Source organism: Dipodomys ordii, unplaced genomic scaffold, assembly GCF_000151885.1.
Source record: "Dipodomys ordii isolate 6190 unplaced genomic scaffold, Dord_2.0 Scaffold179, whole genome shotgun sequence".
In the NCBI taxonomy this organism is placed as follows: Eukaryota; Metazoa; Chordata; class Mammalia; order Rodentia; family Heteromyidae; genus Dipodomys; species Dipodomys ordii.
In genome coordinates, this window is record NW_012267395.1 from 1061972 (window position 1) to 1083342 (window position 21371).

At 50.1% G+C, this 21371-nt stretch overlaps 1 protein-coding gene across 2 annotated transcripts in view; it reads right to left on the bottom strand.

Annotated features, from left to right (window-relative positions):
* The window catches only part of Arhgap39 (Rho GTPase activating protein 39), a 41829-nt gene that overhangs the window by 2176 nt on the left and 18282 nt on the right, over positions 1-21371 (bottom strand). Inside the window, exons 3-7 of one of the 2 annotated variants that reach the window (XM_013033873.1) lie at positions 19739-19822; positions 11675-13040; positions 9580-10141; positions 3325-3417; positions 705-778 (exon numbers count right to left, since the gene is read on the bottom strand). In XM_013033873.1, coding sequence (XP_012889327.1) covers positions 705-778; positions 3325-3417; positions 9580-10141; positions 11675-13040; positions 19739-19822 — 2179 coding nt within the window. The remainder of the gene's footprint in view (positions 1-704; positions 779-3324; positions 3418-9579; positions 10142-11674; positions 13041-19738; positions 19823-21371) is intronic. The other variant, XM_013033874.1, reaches the window with a different exon arrangement.

The window sequence follows — 21371 nt, forward strand, 5'->3', positions numbered from 1 at the left end:
AAAAAAAAAAAAAAAAAAAGGGAGGAGGAGGCCAGGCTCTGGGGCAGGTACAGGGGGTCCAAGGAGGTCCTGGGTAAGGATGGGCTGCAGGGATGCATGATGTGACTGGGTCCTAGATGTCTTTTAGGGGAGAGAAAGGAGCTGGAGGGGCCTTGACAGGATAAGGCAAGACTAGATGTAGGAAAGAAGAGCTAACAGCAGGGCCTGGACTGGCTCATACAGTCTGTGGGTAGGTGGTGTGCCCGTTCTACAGCCCACAGCTGCCAGGGGCAAAGGTCCTGTCACAGGGGGGGTCTCCTGGCCTACTGTGGCTGTGCATAGCCCCGCATCTTGCAACAGATGCCAGGGTTTTCAGGGAGTCTGTGCAGTCATGGTGCTGTTCAGCCTGGGCTCTTGTGCCATATACCACTCTGGTAGCTTGCCTGATGTCTTCAACAGCCTATGATTTCTCTGAATTGCTCAACTGGGGGTCCATGAAAATGAGCCCCTGAGGGAAAGGCAGGAAAGTACAGGTTCTGAGGCCTTTTGGCTACCACCGAGGCAAGCTGTGTGTAGTACCCACAGCTCTGCCAGCCACCGAGGCAAGCTGTGTGCAGTACCCACAGCTTTGCCAGCCAGCACACGAGCCTTGCTGCCTCCTCGCTAGACATTTGCTGTGCCTGGAAGTTGCCCGCCCTGCCCTGGTTCTCCCACAGTGCCTGTACCTTCTTGGCCCCTGTCAGAGCCGCCTTCTGCAGCTTGTGGTAGCAGTACTTGGCGTAGGTGCTTATCGCTACCCCTGGAAAAGAATAAGCACTCGTCAACCTGGTGTGTATGTGTGGGCTATAGGAGAGGAACAGTCCCTACAGGGGCCCTAGGGTACAGCCAATCTGGCTAGGCTCCCAACCACCCCTTAGCAGGACAGCAGCCTTAAACTTTCTCCCAGGCAATGTCCTGTTATAGCAGAGACCCAAATGGAGAGATTCAGGGGGGCACTTCCCCATATTCAGGGGCCAGGCTGGGAGAGTTCGTCTGCCAGCTCACCCAGCATATGAATGGGAGAGACAAAGCCCTTCCGGTAACAGACCAGAGGCAGACTAGGGCATGTCCTGAGGCCTAGAGTCCCCAAGCCCGTGCTTCCCTTCCCTGGCCGGCCCTAGGGAACCTCCCTGGCCAGTGCTGGGGTAGGTGAAAAGCTAGCAGGATGGCAGTTCCAGCTCCTCTGGCTGGTCCAGGGCTGACTGAGCGTGGACGTGGTGCTGAGTGTCAGAGCAATAGGGAAGCAGCCTGAGGCCTCACCACAGGAGAAGGGACAGTGTCCCAAACCAGCACCCTCTCAGTGGGAAGCCCAGGCAGCAGAAGGTGCTCAGGGCTTATTCTGATACTTGAGTCCAGCTTCCTCTCTTAACAGAGGGGCTTTCTGGCCCCAACAGCAGAGGTTCTAGCTGGTAGACTAGAGAAAGGTAGGTGGAAGAAAGACCAGGGTACAGTGTAAAGGGAAGATGGTTCCTCCCCAGAGAGCTGGGGTGTGTGCAGTGTCTGCCTGGTCCCAGCGGGAACAGCAAGGGGCAGATGTCAAGACGTACCAGCCTGGATGGGACACCCCTCAGGAAGTCCCTGTGGCTGCCACCTGATGCGGTAGTCTTCTAGATCTGGGCTCTCAAGTGGAAATACCTTTGCTTTTGGAAGGAAGTCTTTTAATTTTTTATTTTTCTCAGATATCTGAGGATTCAGGGGTCCTTGAGTCCCAGTTTGTAAAAACAAGTCTGTCCTAGTCTATGAAAACATTTTAATTTTTACCTATCATAAAATAGTTTTGCCATTCACAATTTCTGTGAAGGGAAATATTTAGTCAAAGTGAAAATGGCAAAAAATTTATTAGCTATTCAAGTCCTGGACCACCCTCCTCAGTCCCATGGGGACCGTAACCCTTGGTTCTAGCCTCAGCTAATTTTCAACAGTGCTAGAACCATCTACCGCAGGCCACCTAGCTTTTCTAGGTAGCTGAGGCTCCTTTAAGAGCCTGGACAGTGTGTAAGCAGCAGGGCCGCACTGTCTGGTCAGCACCAGAGAAGCCCAGCTGCCTCTCTCATGGTCACTAGCAGCTGAGTTCTGGGGACAGAGGAAGGAGCTAAGCTTGCTCCTTCCTGCTTCTGTGAGATGAACCCTCATCTTTTGCCTTAAAACCACCCCACGCAGCAAACACACAGGCCTTTAGCCTTTGCCTGCTTAGGATGAAAACAGCCTCATGGGGATCCTGACTTCCGGTGGAAGAAGGCATGATAAACTTCTTACCTTGCCTGATCCCAACCTTACACTGTGGTTTGCACTGTTCTGCCCAGTTCTACCCTAGGAACACAGGAGTCTGCTCCCTACAGAAACAAGTCTCTCATGGATTGCTGGCATCTGTCCAGCTCCAGTCCACTGCTCAGAGCCTGGACTGTGGCTGCCTGGCATGGGTTGCTGGGGCAGCTGGGAAGACAAAGGTGGGAAGTGAGTCCCAAGCTCTGAAGATGCCACTTGGGACCCATCCATGACTACCGCTCATGTCCTTGGAGCCTCTTCCTGGCCCAAGAGTTTGTTCTAAGCAAGTTGATTTGCAAAAAGCCCCTCTTGTCTTGTGTTGGGTCCCCCCCCCCCCCATGGGCAGCATAGAACTGGTGAGAATTTTCAGAGTGGAACAAAGAGCAAGTCAGGGATTTTGAGATCAGCAAGTGTGAGCTACAGCCTGGTGGAAGCAGCCCACAGAGAGGAGGTGCAGCAGGGCTAGAGCTGCCCTAAGGGTCAGGGTGGGAGGTTCTGGAGGCTTGGTGGGAGCTGGCTGGCACCACATATACACCTAGACAGGGAGAGCATAATCTGTCCTGGAGCTCCAAATGGGCAGCATGGTCCTGAGCCAGGCCCCAGAAGGAAGGATGTTGGTAGAGGCGGGTCGAGAAGCTCCATGCTTCAGGTAGCTGTGCTAGGGGTTCACCATAGGAGAAACTCCCTTATGATTTCTGAATACCAGGCATTGTTCACCTGCCCAAGAGGACACACATCATAGGGTACCCCAAGCCCCTCTGTGAGCTTCACATCCATCACTCATTCACCTGCCGGCACCTCCAGGCCTTTGCAGGCTAGTCCTCATGCCCAATGCGCATCAAGAACTCAGCAAGCAAACTGGGAGTTGTTCTGTGTACCATCAGGAAATGTGCCGAGAAGGAGATGACTCCTGCACTTGCCCCGGCCTGAGGTTAGTGCCCATCCCCCAACCCAGAAGCTGTTAGAGAAGAGAAGGCCAGGCGGCCGTGGCTGGAGAGCAGAGTGGTGCAGAGGCAGCACCAAGGCTGTAGGAGGCCCTACCATCCGGCTCTTCAACATAAGGCTTGGGTTTCTTTCTCAGTTTGGACTTCTTCTTACTGTTCCTTTCCAGAAGCTCTTTTATGTGCTGTGTCACTGGGGAGCAAACAGAACCATGAGGACCACAGGACACAAGCCAGGAACCATTGCCCATGTGGTTCCCGCATCTGGTGGCAAGGAGGCCCCTGGGCCTGTTGGGGGCTGTCTCCATGCAGCTAGGCCCCAAGGCAGGTGGCCGTGTGCTGACCTGTGCATACACGGGCTGCAGGGCACGCAGGATCCTTCTGCTCTCCCCATCCTGAAGGTGGGCAGAAGGCATAGTCCACCAGTACCTCTCTGGCTCACTGAAAGCCCAGAGCCATCTGAGCTGGTAATCTGTCCACCTGCCTGTCCATGACTACAGGGACTAAAGCACCACACGGGCACTGCCGTGAGAGGTGCGGCTGCAGCTGCCTCCTACTGTCCGTGGGTTGCCTGGTGCTGAGTGACTGTAGTCACCCAGCTGAAGTCATGCCCATCAGACTTCTGCACTGCTGACTCTTCCTGCCATTCCCTTCTATGTTCTTTTTGGAAGAAACCACACGGAAGGGGTAGGCTAGAATTATGGATATTTACTTTATACTTCGGGTCATTATCCAGTGTGACTATTTTGTTGCTTACATTATCCCAGCTTTGCCACGAGGAGCTTTAGGTTGGCTCCTGTGTCCCATTAGAGTCTTCCAGTCTGCATAACTTTCCCGGGGCTTGAACTCAGGGCCTGGGCGCTGTCCCTCAGCCCTTCAGCTCAAGGCAAGCGCTCTACCACTTGAGCCACAGTGCAACTTCTGGTTTTCTGGTGGTTAATGGGAGATGAGTTGCACGGACTTTCCTGCCCGGGCTGGCTTTGAACTGTGATCCTTGGATCTCAGCTAGGATTACAGGCATAAGTACCAGCACCTGGCACTCTACTGGTTTTTGAGTGGTTAGTTGGAGAGAAGAATCTCACTGGGACTTTTCTGCCTGGGCTGGCTTCAAACTGGGATCCTCAGATCTCTGCCTCCTGAATAGCTAGAATTACAGGTGTGAGCTGCTGGTGCCTGGCTAGACTCTTAATATAGCCTGTCCTGGTAATGTACCAGCGTTTAAGCCCTGGTGATCTGAACTCAAAATCTGTTGTTCTTAGTCTACTGCAGTTGTTTTGTTTCTTAGAGAGACTTTTTTTTTTTTTTAACTTCAGGGTGATAAATGACACAGGTCACTGGTCCTGCCCAGTCCTGGTTTGCTGCCTGTCTCAGCTTCTGAGTTTACCCACCTGTTTAAGGTCTACTCTCTTTGGTGTGCCACATACCTATGTGCTTTCCAGTTTTCAAAGCAGCTGCTTTTCCTTGTCTGTTCTCTTTATCTTTGTGGATTTCTTTTTCTAATTGTAGTGAAGTATGTGTAACATAAAATTTACCATTTAAGTCTTTTTTCTTCTTCTTCTTCTTCAGGTAGTGGGGCTTGACTCAGAGCCCAGAGCCTCTTCTGCTCATAGTTGATGGTATTCTATCACTCGAGTCACACCTCCAATTCCAGCTTTCTGCTGGTTATTTGGAGATAAGAGTTGTGAGGAGGATTTGTCTGCATAGCCTGGCTATAAACCATGATTCTTAGATCTCAGCCTTCATTAGTACTTATGATTATAGGTGTGAGTTACTGATGACAAGTCCATTTTAACTTTTTTATTTGTTTTTGTGTCAGTTCTGGGGCTTGAACTTAGGGCCCGGGCACTGTCCCTGAGCTGTGTTTTTGCTTAAGGCTAGCGCTCTACCACTTGAGCCACAGGTCCACTTGGCTTTTTGGTGGTTAATTGGAGTTAGTCTCATAGACTTTCCTGCCCTGGCTGGCTTAACGCCATCCTCAGATCTCAGCCTCCTCTGTAGCTAGGATTACAAGCAAAAGCCACCAGTGCCAAGCTCATTTTAACCACTTTTATGCCTATAGTTCAGTTGCAATAATCACATTCACAATGTCATGAAACCATTACTACCACCAATCTCTAGAATTTTTTTGCCTTTCCAAACAGAAACTCTCCATTAAAAATTAACTCCTCATTCTCTTTTCTAGCCCTTGGCACCTACCATTCTACTTTCTGTCCATGAACCTGATGGAAGTGGCATCATATACTTCTGTACCAGGCTTCTTCCACTTACCATGATGTGTTGGCAGAATTTCCTTTCCTTTAAGGGCTGGATAATGTTTCCTTGTATGTTTATACTATGTTTATCCATTCACATGTTACTGGATATCTGAGTTGTTTCTACTTATTTGCTAGTGGGAAGATATCTATTGAGTCCTTTCTCAATTCTTTTAGATACAGACCTACAAGTGGACTTGCTGATACAAGCAATTCTATTTCTTTTCTTTCTCTCTCTCTTTCTTTCTTTCTTCCTTCCTTCCTTGCTTTCTCCCTGCCCCCCATACTCTAATACTGGGGCTTGTATTCTTGCTTTGCCTTTTTGCTCACAGCTAGTACCCTACTACTTAAGCCACAACTCCAATTCCAGCAATCCTCTCTCCTGCAATTCTATCTTTAACTACTGGGGAATCACTATATTGTTTTCCTTTTTTTTTTTTTGGTCAGTTGTGGGGCTTGAACTTGGGGCCTGCGCACTGTCCCTGAGCAATTTTTGCTCAAGGCTAGCATTCTACCACTTGAGCCACAGCTCCATTTCCGTTTTCTGGAGGTAAGAGTTTTCTGGACTTTCCTGCCTGGCTTTGAACTGCAGTCCCCAGATCTCAGGCTCCTTAGTAGCTAGGATTATAGGTGTGAGCCACCAGCACCTAGCTTCTTGTAGGATTTTTCGCTTAAAATAAAAACCCAAGTTTGTTTGTTTGTTTTTGGTCGATCATGGGGCTTGAACACTAGGCCTGGGTACTGTCCCTTAGCTCTTCAGCTTAAGGTGAGCACTCTACCACTTGAGCCACAGTGCCACTTCTAGTTTTCTGGTGGTTAACTGGAGGTTAATTTCACAGACTCTCTTGCCCAGGCTGGCTTTTAACTGGGATCCTCAGATCTCAGCCTCCTTAATAGCTAGGATTGCAGGTGTGAGCCATCAGTGACCAACTTAACACCCAAGTTTTTATAGTGAAAGTTCAAGGTGGAATAAAAAGGAAATGGGGTATTTGACTTTTTTGGGGGGGGGTTAGCAGAGTTGAACGCCGCCTGGGCTTGCATGCACTCTACCCACTCAAACCATACCTCTGTGCTTTTTTCCCCCTCCCCTTTAGTTATTTTTCAGATAGGGGGTTGCATTTTTGCCAGGGCTGGTCTTGGATTACAATCCTTCTCTTAGTCTTCCAACACAGCTTGAATGACAGGCACAGCCAGTATGTCTGACTTGTTGGTTCAGATAGTGTCTCACTAACTTTCTACCTGAGTCAGTCTTGAATCACCATGCTCTTGATCTCTGTCTCTGAGTAGCTGGAATTACAGATATACACCACCACATCCAGCTGATTTTCACCAAGGCTGGCATCAAACTTATAACATTCTTGTCACTGTCTCCTGAGTGCTGGAATTATAGGTGATCCATTATGTCTTGCTCAACCTGCCATCTTTAAACAGAACCTAGGAAAGTCCTGCTGAAAGCATGAAATAGTTTCCAAGAGGCTGATGCAGAACTACTCCTTCATGTAACTGTATCCAGTGGCATGTGTTCATTGATTTCTGGGCTTGTCTGTATGCAAGGATCGTGGGAGATACCTGTTGGTACCTGGCACATAGGTGCTACCATCTAAGACACAAAGTTAACCTAGAGTTACCTGTGGTCTTGAGGCGCTAACCCTGCAATGGCTACCACAAAGATGCTGGTGAAGAAATCAAATGCTCACGAAGCTCTCTCATGGCCTTACATGGGGGTAGGCAGGTCAGAGTAACGCACCAAACACAGGAGCCAGACGCAGTACTGCCACCTTTATCACATGCCCTACGACAAGTCCCTGGCCTCGAACAGGCACCTGATTTCCTGACTGCAGCTTCCTTTTACTAAGTGCTGTGCAGCAGACCAGTTGGTCCTCCAGAGCTAGCTGCATCTTTCTGGGTTGGTAAAGTCAGTCTTCCTGGCTAACAGCCAGAAGCCATGTTCTTTTTTTGTTGTTGTTGTAGGGCTTGAACTCTGGGCCTAGGCGCTGTCCCTCAGCTCTTCAGCTCAAGGCTGGCGCTCTACCACTTAAGTCACAGCGCCACTTCTGGTTTTCTGAGTGGTTTATTGAAGATAAGAGTCTCACGGGTTTTTCTGCCTGGGCTGGCTTTGAACCGTGATCATCAGCTCTCAGCCTCCTAAGTAGCTAGGTGACAGGCGTGAGCCACCAGAGCTCGGCTGAAGCCATGTTCTTGACTCAGGTTATGTGCACATGAAAGATGGGGCCTCTCCGGGACAGCAAGATTGCTGGAGAGGGCAGCAGGAGGCCCACTGAAGAAGGTCTCTCCTCAGGCTCCCAGCCAAGCAGAGCCCCAAAAAGAGAAACCTATGATTGAATCTGGGGGCTAGAGATGGAGTCCTGGCTAAAACAGCAACACAAGTACTACAGCTGGGATGCCAGCTACCTGTTGATGAGACCACACAGAGAGCCTCTGGCCCCAGAGTGGACTTACTTTTGTGCAAATTAGGACTTCAGAACTCTTTAGTATGAGACAATAGAAAGCACAAAAGAACTTAGTGTTTACAGCAGTGGTTCTAGCAGTCCTAGCTGGTGGGGTTACTTCAGCTGCATACTTGCTGGTCAGCTGTCCCAAGCTGTAGAGGGGAATCTTGGTGTCTATCTCCAACTATTTTCTTGCTCACTAACTTTCACTTCGCACTCCTGGGTGCCTGCCATGGATCCCTAGGTTGGGCAGTGGAGATATCTATGGCCTCCAGATCAATACACATTTATTCTCAAGTTTTTATATTTTTGGGGGGGCGCACCAGTGCTAAGGTTTGAATTCAGGACCTCACGCTTGCTAGGAAGGGACTCTTACATGTGAGATATAGCCCCATCTTGATGTCTCTTTAGAAGAAGCAGATTAGGCAACCTATGAAGCCACAGCAAAACAGCTCCAAGAAGGCCTGAGGACCAGTGGCTGGGGTTCCCAAGGCCCTACTCAGCCCACTGGCCAGAACTCAGGCTGCCTGGAACTAGCTTTGGTACTTGGTATACTTTGGTATAGGTGTGGGAACCAAGGCCACACACTAGGCTGTGTAGTTGCTGGGACCTGTGTTGAAAAGTACATTCATGGTGCTGAATCACATGGCTTCAGAGATTGCCCCCACATGTACGTGGCTGCTAAGGTTCTGTACAGTGATCATACCAACACACCCTCCCCGGGAGCCCATATCTGCCCTACAGCTGCTGTTCATTTTCCTGTACACACACTAGCCCCACAATCTGCTTCTTCCACAAATACAGGGCAGGGCCCAAGAAATCTCTGACAAGAGGCTCAGTTTGTACAGAGGCAAAGGCTGGAGTATCCTAGGTTTCACTCTCCTTCCTGAGGAGCAGTGCAGTGTGTCTGATGTGTGGGTATATTCAGATGTTAACTACATGGCTGTGCTCACTCTGTATGTGTATATAGTCACTGGTGTGGTGCACGGCTTGATGCACACAGGTGCCTATGGCCCTGCCTTGTATTCATTTGGCTTTGCCCAGTGCTCAGGTCAACTATCTGACCGACAGGACCCTGCTTGGACCCAGACCACCTGGCACATCACCTCTGGGGGCCTTCACTGGCCCCATAGCCACCTTCCCACCCCTGAAGGCAGTTTAGCTCAGTGTCCAGAGGCTGCTGGTCTTATGCACATGAGCATTTCATGAACTTATGGCCTTGTCAGTGCACTATGGTCACAGTGCTCCTTCCTGCTTAGGCCTTTGGGCAGGACCCTGCCTAGAATATAGGTCTGAGCCTCCTTGGGCAATTGCTTGAAGTTGCAGGATGCAACTATACCTTGGCAGGCAGGGATTTGAAGCAATGGACACCAGCTGGCTGGATAGGAGGCCGCATGTCTTTCTCTGCCAGGCCTGCCTAGGCTCTTCTCAGACCCAGGTGGGGTTCCCTGAAGATACCCATGACCTAGTGGAAACTGAGGTGCAGGGTCTTTCAGGGGATATGTGTGTCTTTTTGGAGGGAGCCCTGGTGTATGAGAAGTTACCAAGAAACTGACTGGTGTTGCCCAGTGTGGTTGGGAACCCTTTCCATGGCCCTTACCTCAGTGGAGCCAGAACCAGGGTGTCAATGGCCCCACACAGAGTGGGCCTTACCTTTGGTGTCATTGACGGGGTCCATGTGCCGGTAGATGTAGCCCTCCAGGTAGGAATGGAACTTCGGTGTGGGAGGGAAGAAGGCCAGGCAGATGGCCATGAGCTCCCAGCCACGAGCTAGACTCTCCAGGCGGAAGTTCTCAGTGGTCTGCCTGCACAGCTGGATGTACAGCTCATCCCGAAGACCCTGTGCACTCCAGCCTTTGGTGGCAATCTCCAGGGCCACATGCAAGGGGTCTGTCTTGGCCCTTCGGTCACCCATGTACATCTGGATCAATTTGAAGATCTCACAAGCCTCCTTCTTCACATGTCGGTCGCTGGTCACAATCATAGGCTTCTTGATGGACTCACTGCTCCAGGCTAACATGTTGGCAATGGACACCTTCCGCCGGAAGAGGCCCTGGGTATGCTTGTTAAAATGCTTGGAGGCCCAATTCTCGATGTCTGTCTCTGATGAGGGCTTGCGTAGTGTGAAGGTGGGGAAAACACAACTGGAGCTGGGTATTGCACTGCGATTCTGCCGGCTGCTCTCAAACTGGGCACAGGCACCAAGGTCTTCAGACTGGGAAGGACAAATGGGGCTGAGCCATCAGCATGGAGTGGGCTGGCCAGCCAGTTTCACCTAGACCATAGCCTCAAGAGGCATGAAGAACCCAGGTACCACATGGCCTGCCTAGCAGATACATCCAAGAAGCAAAGCCTGCACTTCTGGAGCAGCCACATAATATGCCTTGCGCTCAAGACTCCCAGGTTAACCATGCTTATGGCAGAGGAAGGTAAGGGCATCCCTGGTGGGGCACAAACTCATCCTGTTGTGCCAAGAAAGAGCTGATATCCCAGTCCCCTCAGGTGATACCTTGTCCCCACTCCCTCCTCTGTGGGACCCTGGTGCTGGAAGAGATGCTCATCACTGCAAAGCCCTTCTGTTTGTGCTGCTCTGAGACATGCCTCTGGGCCCCAAACTGCAGCTCCTGCTAGAGGATGGCCTTTTTTTTTTTGGTCGGTCATAGGGCTTGAACTCGGGGCTTGGGCGCTGTCCCTCAGCTCTTCAGCTCAAGTCAAGCGCTCTACTGCTTGAGTCACAGCACCACTCCTGGTTTCCTGGTGGTTTATTGGAGATTAGAGTCTCACGGACTTTCCTGCCTGGGCTGGCTTTGAACCGTGATCCTAAGATCTTAGCCTCCTTAATAGCTAGGATTATAGGTGTGAGCCACTGACGCCTGGCTGAGAGTGGCCTTTTGTCTGTCCATCCAGTATTTCCCAAAGCAGCCTCTTCTATCCTGTTAACCCCCACATTTTCAAGTAGTTGACAGAAACACTGAACTGAAGTGGTTCTAGTGCTTCACTGAGGCCACACAAAGGGCAATCACACTGGCTACCCGGCTGCATGAAGGTAGGCCTCCCAGGCCTTTTGGTTGTCATTCTGCTGGCTGTGGGCCCAGTTCCCTGGGCAGACCCAGCAGACCCAGGCCCCTCCACCTTGGTCTCCTGGGCTGCAGAAACCCAGCATGGATGGTGGGGCCAGGAAATGAGAACAAGGATATTAGGGCTGGGATCTTGGGAGCTAGTGGTCTTTAGAGGAAAGCCTGTGGGCATGGATGCCCAAGATCTGAGCCTGTAAAACAGGTGCAGGTGGGACTCACGGGAACTGACTGACATGCTCTTGGCACCACATGGGAGGGTATGACCAGCTGTCCTTTGGCTTTAGTTTTAGCTATGGTTGTGACATCTGGGGATTATCTGGGCGGCCACCCTTGTTAAGAGTGCCTGATACCCCATCTGCCCAGATATTTGGGATATCCTCGTCACAGACCTGGTGCATCCCCAGTTGCTGTGATCTTGCTTCTGAGCCTTGGAGTCAGCACTCAGCCTCCAGCTCTCAGCCCTATGACTGGTAGCAGTCTTGGGGGACACATCCTGCATCAGTGATTTCATTGTCCACAGTGTGTGAGGCCCTCATGTTTCTAAGCACCACACTTACATTGTGGATACTAGGCACAAGTGAGTCCACTCCGCCCTGTGTGGACCCCAGGCTCTTGGGCACTACACCCAGGTGGGCCCACAGACCCCATGCAGCCCACTGTTGACCCCTCACCTGTGAGGGGTGGAGGTAAGGCTCCGGGGAGGCCAGGTTGGTTTGCACAGAGACGCTCTTCTCCAGCAGGATCTGGGGAAAGCCGAGCTTCTCGAAGGTGCTCCGCTTCCAGTGCTTACTGTCCTGCTGGGCCAGAGCCTCATCCTCGCTGAAGGCACGCACCACAGGCCCAGGCATGGGCAGTGGCACGGCGCCATCACTCTCGTACCCTGAGCCATCTTGCTGGGAGTCCCAGCTGCCCCTCTGCTTCATGTGGAAGTGTGCCTGCTGTGCCTCCCATGCCAGCCGCGCCTGTGCCAGGAAGGGCTCGGCCGCACTGCGCGCCACATCTGCCTCAGCCTCTGCACGCTTCATCTGAGTGAGGCTGGGCCCACACGGGGCGTGCTCCTCAGCCAGGGGCTGCTCGCCCAGCAGGTCCCCGGGGCCGTCAGTGGAGGCGGCACTGGGGACCTGGCAAAGAGAGGGCTTTCTACTCTTTCTCTTGCGGGTGCCTGGGGAGTAGCCCGTGGAGGACATGGTGTCCTGCTGGCTGGACCAGGACATGGCATCCTCCTGGGTCTGGGGCAGTGGTGTGGATGGCTGGCCTGACCGTGGTGGCTCAGGCCCCTCCATGGTACTATAGTCTCCAGACCTGACACCCAGACGCTGGTCCCTCAGTAAGCAGGGGCTGGGCTGCAGGGAGTAGGAACCTCCACCTGGGTTGGGTGTGTACTTGTGCCTAGGTCCTGCACGAAGTTTGGGGCTGGAGCCTGCCTGCTCCACATACACCAGCTGCCGCACATACTCCTTGCCCACCGGGCTGTACTCCAGGCTCAGAAACCGCTCAGGGCACTTCTGCTTAGTGCGCACCAGCTGCTGGCAGGGTGAGGGGGGAGTCTGCTTGGCCGCTGGCAGGAATGGGCGAGGCTTTCGGCCGGGAGACCTCTGTGGCGAGCCTACCTGGTAGGGGCCACTGGCCTCAAACTGTATATCCATGGGGGGCTCATCATAAATGGGGGCCTGGTATTCCACAGGGGGTTCCTCATAGAGGGGGGGCTCATAGCCATAGCGAGGGGAGGAGGGCTGAGAATCACTGGAGGGTTTTCGGGGCTGTGCAAGCAAGGGTGAACAGCTCCCAGAGAGCTCGGCCCTCCTCATGAATGGTGAGGGACGTCTCTCAGGGAAGAAGACAGTGCCATCGGAGTCAGGGGTGAAGGTTTGTAAGTTGGGTGAGTGCTGGCTGCCAGAGGGTCTGCGGGGGCGGCCCCCAGGCTGGCCATCCAGGGGGTAGCCATTGCCCTGAGGGGCAAGGAAGCTAGGCTCTCGGTCGGCAACCTTGATGAGCATTCGCTCCTTGGTGCCTGAGTTCCACCGCAGTGAGGAGGTCCTGTGCAGGAAGTGGACAGGCAGTTACTGGTGCTGATAAACCCAGCCTCTCTCTCCAGCCTGGGGCTTCTTAGTGTCCCCCCTCAGGTCACTCCCTGAGAATCACTCTTCTTAGGGCTCCTCTATGCTAACTGTTCCTGTGCCCAGAGTGGCTTCTAAGGCTGAGAGTAGGTGGGGCCTTAAGGGCCTTCTCCACAGAACACACAAGCCAACAACAGACCGCACTCCTGGGCCTGAAGTCTGCCCATGAGGTTGTTAATAGCCTCGTATGGCTCTATACCATTACCTCAGGCCCACTGCCCAACCAGAGGCTTCTATGAATGCTCCTAGGCCATGGCCCCCAGAAAAGACCTGCAGAAGCCACATACCCCCCGGGAGTTGCACTGTCTGAATCCTGACCATCACTTAGTAGGTTAATGCTGAACATCTGACCTCTTCTCAGTCTTCCTTGCTCACTGATGACATGTGAGGTACTACCACTGGGCCACACTGCTGGGGACATGCAGACAATAATGTTCACAAATGTCCTATCCCACAGACTAAAGGTTAGCAGAGGCCCTGCATCCACACCTATGTCCATCACACCAGGTGGCCACACAAGACATTGTCCTGCTCTTTCCCCAGGCTGCTTAGGCCTGGCTCTCTGTCTGGGACTCCCAGTACCCAGCACTTCTTGAATCCATAATTGGATAACTGGTCGTGGGGCTTGAACTCTTGGCCTGTCCCTCAGCTCTTCAGCTCAAGGCTAGTGCTCTACCACTTTGAACTACAGTGCCACTTCTGATTTTCTGTTGGTTAACTGGCAGTAAGAGTCTCAACGACTTTCCTGCCTGAGCTGGCTTTGAATCACAATCCTCAGATCTCAGCCTCCTGAGTAGTTGGGACCACAGGTGTGAGCTACCAGCATCTGGCATTTTTTTTTTTTGAAAACTGCATCCTTTTTTTTTTGTGCTGGGCATGGGGCGTGTCCCTGAGCATTTTATGTTCAAAGCTAGCACTCTACCTCTTGAGTACAGTTCCACTTCTGACTTTTTTTGTGGGTGTGGTTAACTGGAGATGAGAATCTTTTTTTGTTTGTTTGGGTCCAGTTGTGGGGCCTGAACTCTGGGCCTGGGCCCTGTCCCTCTGCTCTTCAGCTCAAGGCTAGCACTCTACCACTTAAGCCGCAGCGCCACTTCCGGCTTTTTTCTTTTTGCTTAAGTGGTGCTGAGGAATCAAACCCAAGGCCTCATGCATGCAAGGCAAGCGCTCTACCACTGAGCCACCTTCCCAGGCCTGGAGCTTTTCTGCCTAGTAGGCTTCAAATCCCAATTTTCAGATCTCACCATCCTTAGTAGCTTGGGTTATGAGCATGAGCCACTGGTGCCAAGTTTCCCATTGCCTTTTGAAATATGTTTATTCCAGCTCTTCTCTTCTGGGAAGCAATTACAGTTTCCACTGTGTACTGGACTGGACAGTTTTCATGCTATACATTTCTCACTCTCTCTCTCTCTTTTGGTCAGTCGCGGGGCCTGAACTCTGGGCCTAGGCGCTGTCCCTCAGCTCTTCAGCTCAAGGCTAGCGCTCTACCACTTGAGCTACAGCGCCACTTCCAGCCTTTTTTTCCTGCTTATGTGGTGCTGAGGAATCGAACCCAGGGCCTCCTGCATTCAAGGCAAGCACTCTACCACTGAGCCACCTTCCCAGCCCCTCAAGCTATACATTTCTGTATTGCCCATCTCTAACTTGTCTGTATTTCAGAATAGGTGTTTTCTTCTGATTTGCCTTCCATTTACTAATTCTCTCTCTCTCTCTCTCTCTCTCTCCACACACACACACTCACACACTTTGATAGGAGTCTCACAGACTTCAGGCCCTGGCTGGTTTTGAACAGTGAGCCTCAAATCTTAGCCTCCTGAGCAGCTAGGATTACAGGATGTATCATCAGTGTCCAGCTGTTTCTTTATTTTGAGCTAGGGTCTCCCAAGTAACATAGCTTGAACTTGAATCCTTTTTCCTAAGCCTCCTTAGTACTGGGCTTACAGGCGTGCACCATCATGCTTAGCTTTTCTTTTGTCAGTCGAGGAGCTTGACCCTGGGGATCTGGGTGCTGTCTCTTAGCCTTTTTTTTGCTCATGGCGAGCTCTCTACCACTTTGAGACATAGTGCCACTTATGGTTTCCTGTTGTTTAATTGGAGATAAGAGTCTCACCAATTTTCCTGCCTGGGCTGGCTTTGAATTGCAATTCTCAGATTTCAGCTAGGATTATAGGCATTAGACACTAGTGCCTAGCTAATTTGTGTGTGTGTGTGTGTGTGTGTGTGTGTGTGCACGCGCGCCAGTACTGTGGCTTCAATTCAGGGCCGGGTTGCTGTCTCAGACCTTTTTTGCTCAAGGCTAGTGCTGGCTTTTATTTCAGTGATCAAGAGAATGTTGTTAATGGAATCTATAATGATGACTATCAGGCATAGACCTCTTACTTGAAACTGCTGGAGGGTTTTCAACACACACACACACACACACACACACACACACACACACACACACACACACACACACACACACACACACACACACACCATACAAAGAGGATTTCACTGTGACATTTCCACATAAGTACACAATATATCTTGATGAACCTTTCCCCTTACTCTTTTTTATCCCCCTTCCCCACTTCAACAGGCTTTATTGTACTATTTTAATATATGCAAATAAACTACAACATATTTATCCTCATTCACTGCTTCCCTAGTCCTTCTGGTATCTATCGTCCCTGTTTCATTTTCCTGTGTTTTTTTTTTTCTACTTAAAAGTATGTATTGGGCTATGAAGGTGGCTCAGTGGAAGAGTGCTTGCCTTGCATGTATGAGGCCCTGGGTTCGTTTCCTCAGCACCACAGAAGCAAAAAAAGCTAAAAATGGCGCTGTGGCTCAGGTGGTAGAGTGCAAGCCTTGAGCTGAAGAGCTGAGGGACAGCGCCCAGGCCCAGAGTTCAGGCCTCATGACCGACAAAAAGAAAAAAAGAAAGGGGGCTAGGAAGGTGGCTCAGTGGTAGAGCACTTGCCTTGCATGCATGAGGCCCTGGGTTCGATTCCTCAGCACCACATAAGCAAAAAAAGCTAAAAATGGCGCTGTGGCTCAGGTGGTAGAGTGCAAGCCTTGAGCTGAAGAGCTGAGGGACAGCGCCCAGGCCCAGAGTTCAGGCCTCATGACCGACAAAAAGAAAAAAGAACAAAAAGAAAAAAAGAAAGGGGGCTAGGAAGGTGGCTCAGTGGTAGAGCGCTTGCCTTGCATGCATGAGGCCCTGGGTTCGATTCCTCAGCACCACATAAGCAAAAAGAAAAAAGCTGGAAGTGGTGCTGTGGCTCAAGTGGTAGAGTGCTAGCCTTGAGCTGAAGAGCTGAGGGACAGCACCCAGGCCCAGAGTTCAGGCTCCACGACCAGACCGCCCCTCCCCCCCCCCAAAAAAAAAAAGAAAGGAAAAAAAAGCATGCATTATTTCAACCAAAACCATTTGTCTACAGTATCTCAGACATGTGTGTCTAGTTTTGCTGAAAATAACCCTTTTTATTGCTTTCTCTTCCCTGATTCCTACAATCTGCTTTGGATCAACTTTTTTCATTAAGGTTCTTTATGTTTGTTGTTGTTGTTGGTGGTGGTCATGGGCTTGAAGAACTTGGGGTTTAGGCACTATCCCTGTGCTCTTATGCTCAAGGCTAGTGCTTGCTCTCACTCTGAGCCACAACACCACTTCCAGTTTTCTGATGGTTAATAATTGGAGATAAGACTTTTCTGCCTGGGCTGGCTTCTAAAGAGCACATATCTTTTTATATTTTCACAAGCAACATAGTGAGAAATTATTTTTTTTTAATGTTTCGTTTTTTGCCAGTTGTGGGGCCTGAACTCTGGGCCTGGGCGCTGTCCCTCAGCTCTTCAGCGCAAGATTAGCACTCTATCACTTGAGCCACAGTGTCCCTTCCGAATTTTTCTGCTTATGTGGTGCTGAGGAATCAAACCCAGGGCCTCCTTCATTCAAGGCAAGCACTCTACCACTGAATCACCTTCCCAGCCCTGAGAAATTATTATAAATAATAATTATGTTCTCCACTAACAACTGGTGTGGTCAATAAAACATGTACCATATATATCAAAAAGTTAAAAAAAACACAACCACCAAAAACATGGCTCATGTCTGTTTTTTGTTTGTTTGTTTGTTTGTTTTTTGTGGTTGTGGGGCTTGAACTCTGGGCCTGGGTCCCTCAGCTCTCAGCTCAAGGCTAGTGCTCTACCTGTCTCTCAGCTCTTCAGCTCAAGGCTAGTGCTCTATCACTGGAGCCAGAGCCACTTCCAGTTTTCTGAGGGGATTATTGGAGATATGAGTCTTATGGATTTTCCTGCCCAGACTAGCTTTGAACCAAGATCCTCAGATCTCAGCCATCCAGAGCAGCTAGGATTATAGGCGTGAGCCACCAACTGGGTTGAGGATTGTAGTTATAAACCAGCCAAGAGAGATTCTTATTTCCAATTAACCACCAGAAAACCGAAGTGGTGCTGTGGCTCAAAGCAGGAGAGAGCTAATCTTGAGCAAATGAGCTCAGAGACAGAACCTAGGCCATGAGTTCAAGCCCCATGACCAACAACAACAAAAAAGAGTTTTCCTACTGGGCACAAGTAGTTCATCTCTAATCCTAGCTGACCTGTATAATCAACCATTTGAAGTCAGCCTGGGCAAAAAGTCCATGGACTCTAAAATAACCAGCTGTCTAGGTGCCTGTGGTTTATGTCTATAATCCTAGCTACTAAGAAGGCTGAGATCCAAAGATTGAGGTTGAAAGCCAGTCCAGGCAACAAATCCAAGAGATTCTTATCTCCAATTAACCAGAAAATAACCAGAACTGGAGGCATGGTTCAAATGGTACAGCAACAGTCATGGGAGAGAAAGGATCAAAGCTGAGTGACAGCACAAGGTCATGAGTTCAAGTCCCAGTATTGCACAAAAACAAAGAAAACAAAATGAATAAAAAGCAGGGCTGGATATGTGGCTTAAGTGCCACAGCTTCTGATTAGCATGCAAGCCAAGTAACTATAAAGCTCTGAGTCTGAACCCTAATACTGGCACAAAAAATAAATACTGTATAAGAATAACTTGGCGCCTGGTGCTGGTAGCTACTTAGGAGGCTGAACCCTGAGAATCACAGTTCAAAGCCAGCCCGGGCAGTAAAGTCTGTAAGACTCTAATTTCCAATAAACAGAAAATTGGAAATGGCGCTATGGTTCAAGTGGTAGAATGCTCACCTTGAGCAGGGACAGTGCCCAGCCCTAGAGTTCAAGCCCCAGGACTGACAAAAAAGAAAAGAAAAGAACAAATAACTTGGCACTGGGCGCAGATGGCTCACTACTGTAATCCTGCTACTCAGGAGGCTAAAATCTTTTTTTATTTTATTTTTTTTTCCGGTCGTGGGTCCTGAACTCTGGGCTTCGGCACTGTCCCTTAGCTCTTCAGCTCAAGGCTAGTGCTCTACCACTTGAGCCACAGCACAACTTCTGTTTTTTTTCTGCTTTATGTGGTGCTGAGGAAATGAACCCAGGGCCTCATGCATGCAAGGCAAGCACTCTACTACTGAGCCACTTTCCTAGCCCTCCGTGAGACTCTTATCTCCAATAAACAACTAGAAAACCAGAAATGACACTGTGGCTCAAGAAGTAGAGCGCTAGCCTTGCGCTGAAGAGCTGAGGGACAGCACCTAGGCCCAGAGTTCAAGCCCCACAATTGACAGAAAAAAAAAAAAAAAAGAATAACTTGGGAGCCTGGGAAGGTGGCTCAGTGGTAGAGTGCGTGACTAGCATGCACGCAGACCTGGGTTCGATTCCTCAGTACCACATAAACAGGAAAAGCCGGAAGTGGTGCTGTGGCTCAAATGGTAGAATGCTAGTCTTGAGCACAGAAAGTTACAGGCACAGTGACCAGGCCCTCTGAGTTCAATCCCCAGGACTGGCAAAGCAAACAAACAAAAATAAACAAAAAAACCCTCCACATGTGCCTACAGATAAGGTTGGAAGCTGCTCATTTGGGGCAGGGGGACAAGGGCTCATGAAGGGCGGCACAATTGTGGTAATTAAAGGCTTGGAAGAAATGTCTACCATAAGGAGCATAGCTCTTGACCCATGAGAGGAGAGGTACTACTAAAGTCATGGGAACCTAATCCTGCTGGCCTGAGCTGAAATAAGACTTGCTACTGTAAGAATGAGTCTTCAGCATGAATGTGCTTACTTAGTTCACAGTGGGCCCAAGCTGGGGCCCTGACAATGAAATGGCGCCAGGCGAAGCCACACAACACGCCTCTACAGTCACAGAGACATATTTCAGGGCCAGGGCAGGCTTCAATTCTCTTCTACACTCCTGATGTACTACAAACATAAACCTGAGACACAAACTCAAATGGCTGAACAAACTGCTAAGACCCCTCAGGTCCCCCAGTACTTTTCCCAGCGGCAGCACTACTTGGGTGTGACTAGGTGTGACCAGGCCCCCTGGCCACCCTACAGAACCTTGCTCTGACCCTGCGTTTCCCTCTGAAAGGCAGCACCCAGAAGGAAAACCCAGGAAGCCTGAGGACAGACCACCTGCCCACCTGTCTTGCCTAGAAGCAACAGGTCCTGACCCAGTCCACCCAGGAGATCTCGAACCAACAGATGAATATACCCAATGGCAGGTTCTACCTGTAGTGAAGGAGCTGGCTGTCCACACTGTAGTCTTGGTAAACCTCGTACTCCTTCTCCAGGAACACACCTGGTGGTGAAGAACTGAAAGCAGAAAGAACAAGATGTGAGTGTAAGTGAGCATGTACATCTGCCCCTCAAGTCTCCAGGGAATAACCTGGTTTGTTACCCCTCCCACAAAGTGAGTCCCTTCATCAGTCAATATGGTATCCCTTTTGTCCTACACCCACCTCCTCCCCACAGCAAGAGTACAGTTGCCTGTCTAGAGCATATGGGGTGGTCCTGTTTGATAGCATGGGAACAGCACTATCCCAGTTTTCAGTAGCTTGCACAACCAGAATGCAGAAGTGCTGTTCAGGGTGAATGAGAGTTACAACTTCAAAGGGACATGACAGAATGACCTGAGGAGGAAACAACCAGAAAGACGTTCATGGGAACTGTAAGAGCTTGATGGTCGGAGCTTGGCACACCAAAGCACCCAACCAGCAGCTGTGATGTGAGTGACTAAGTGGGCTTTTGTCCTGACAAATATTCACATTACTATCTACTGATGATTATAAAAACAATGGTCCAGAAAAGGAAAAAAGGTACTTAACTTGATCAAGAATATTAACATTAAGCTGGGTGCCAGTGGCTCAAGCCTATAATCTTAGCTCCTTAGGAGACTGAGATGTGAGGAAGGCAGTTCAAAGCCAGCCTAGGCAGGAAAGTCCATGAGACTCTTATCTCCAGTTAATCACCTGAAAACCAGAAGTGGTGCTGTGGCTCAAAGAGAGCCAGTCTTGAGCAAAAGAGCTTAAGGACAGCACCCAGACCCTAAGTTCAAGTTCCATGGTCAACCAAAAAAAAATTATATATATGTTCATATTAATAGAGGCCCCTAGGCCTCTATTAACACTCACTGAAGTCAAGATAGGGACATCCACTTAGAAGTGTTATCCAATGTAGTAAGTCAAACGGGGAAAAAAAGAGATTTCAAGTTTGGGGAGTAAACGCAGGGCCTGTGCTCTGTCCCTAAGCTTCTTTTGCCGAAGTCTAATGCTCTGCCACTTGAGCCACAGAGCCACTTTCAGCTTGTCTATCTCTTTATTGGTGATAAAAGAGTTTCATGGGGGCTGGGAAGGTGGCTCAGTGGTAGAGCGCTTGCCTTGCATGCATGAGGCTCTGGGTTTGATTCCTCAGCACCACATAAGCAAAAAAGAAAAAAGCCGGAAGTGTCACTGTGCCAGAAGTGGTAGAGCGCTAGCCTTGAACTGAAGATCTGAGGACAGTGCTCAGACCCGGAGTTCAAGTCCCACACTGACCAAAAAAAAAAAGTCTCATGGACTTTGCTGACCAAGCAGGCTTTGAACCATGATCATCAGATCTTAGCTTCCTGAGTAGCTAGGATTATAGGTATGAGCCATAAGCACCCAGTGAAATTTAAGTATGTTGAAGAAAGATAAAGTTGTCATTTGTTGTCCTTAAAAAGCTAAAAGAAGCTGGGCGCTGGTGGCTCACGCCTGTAATCCTAGCTACTCAGGAGGCTGAGATCTGAGGATCACGGTTCAAAGCCAGCCCGGGCAGGAGAGACTGTGAGACTCCTATCTCCAATAAACCACCAGAAAACCGGAAGTGGCGCTGTAGCTCAAGT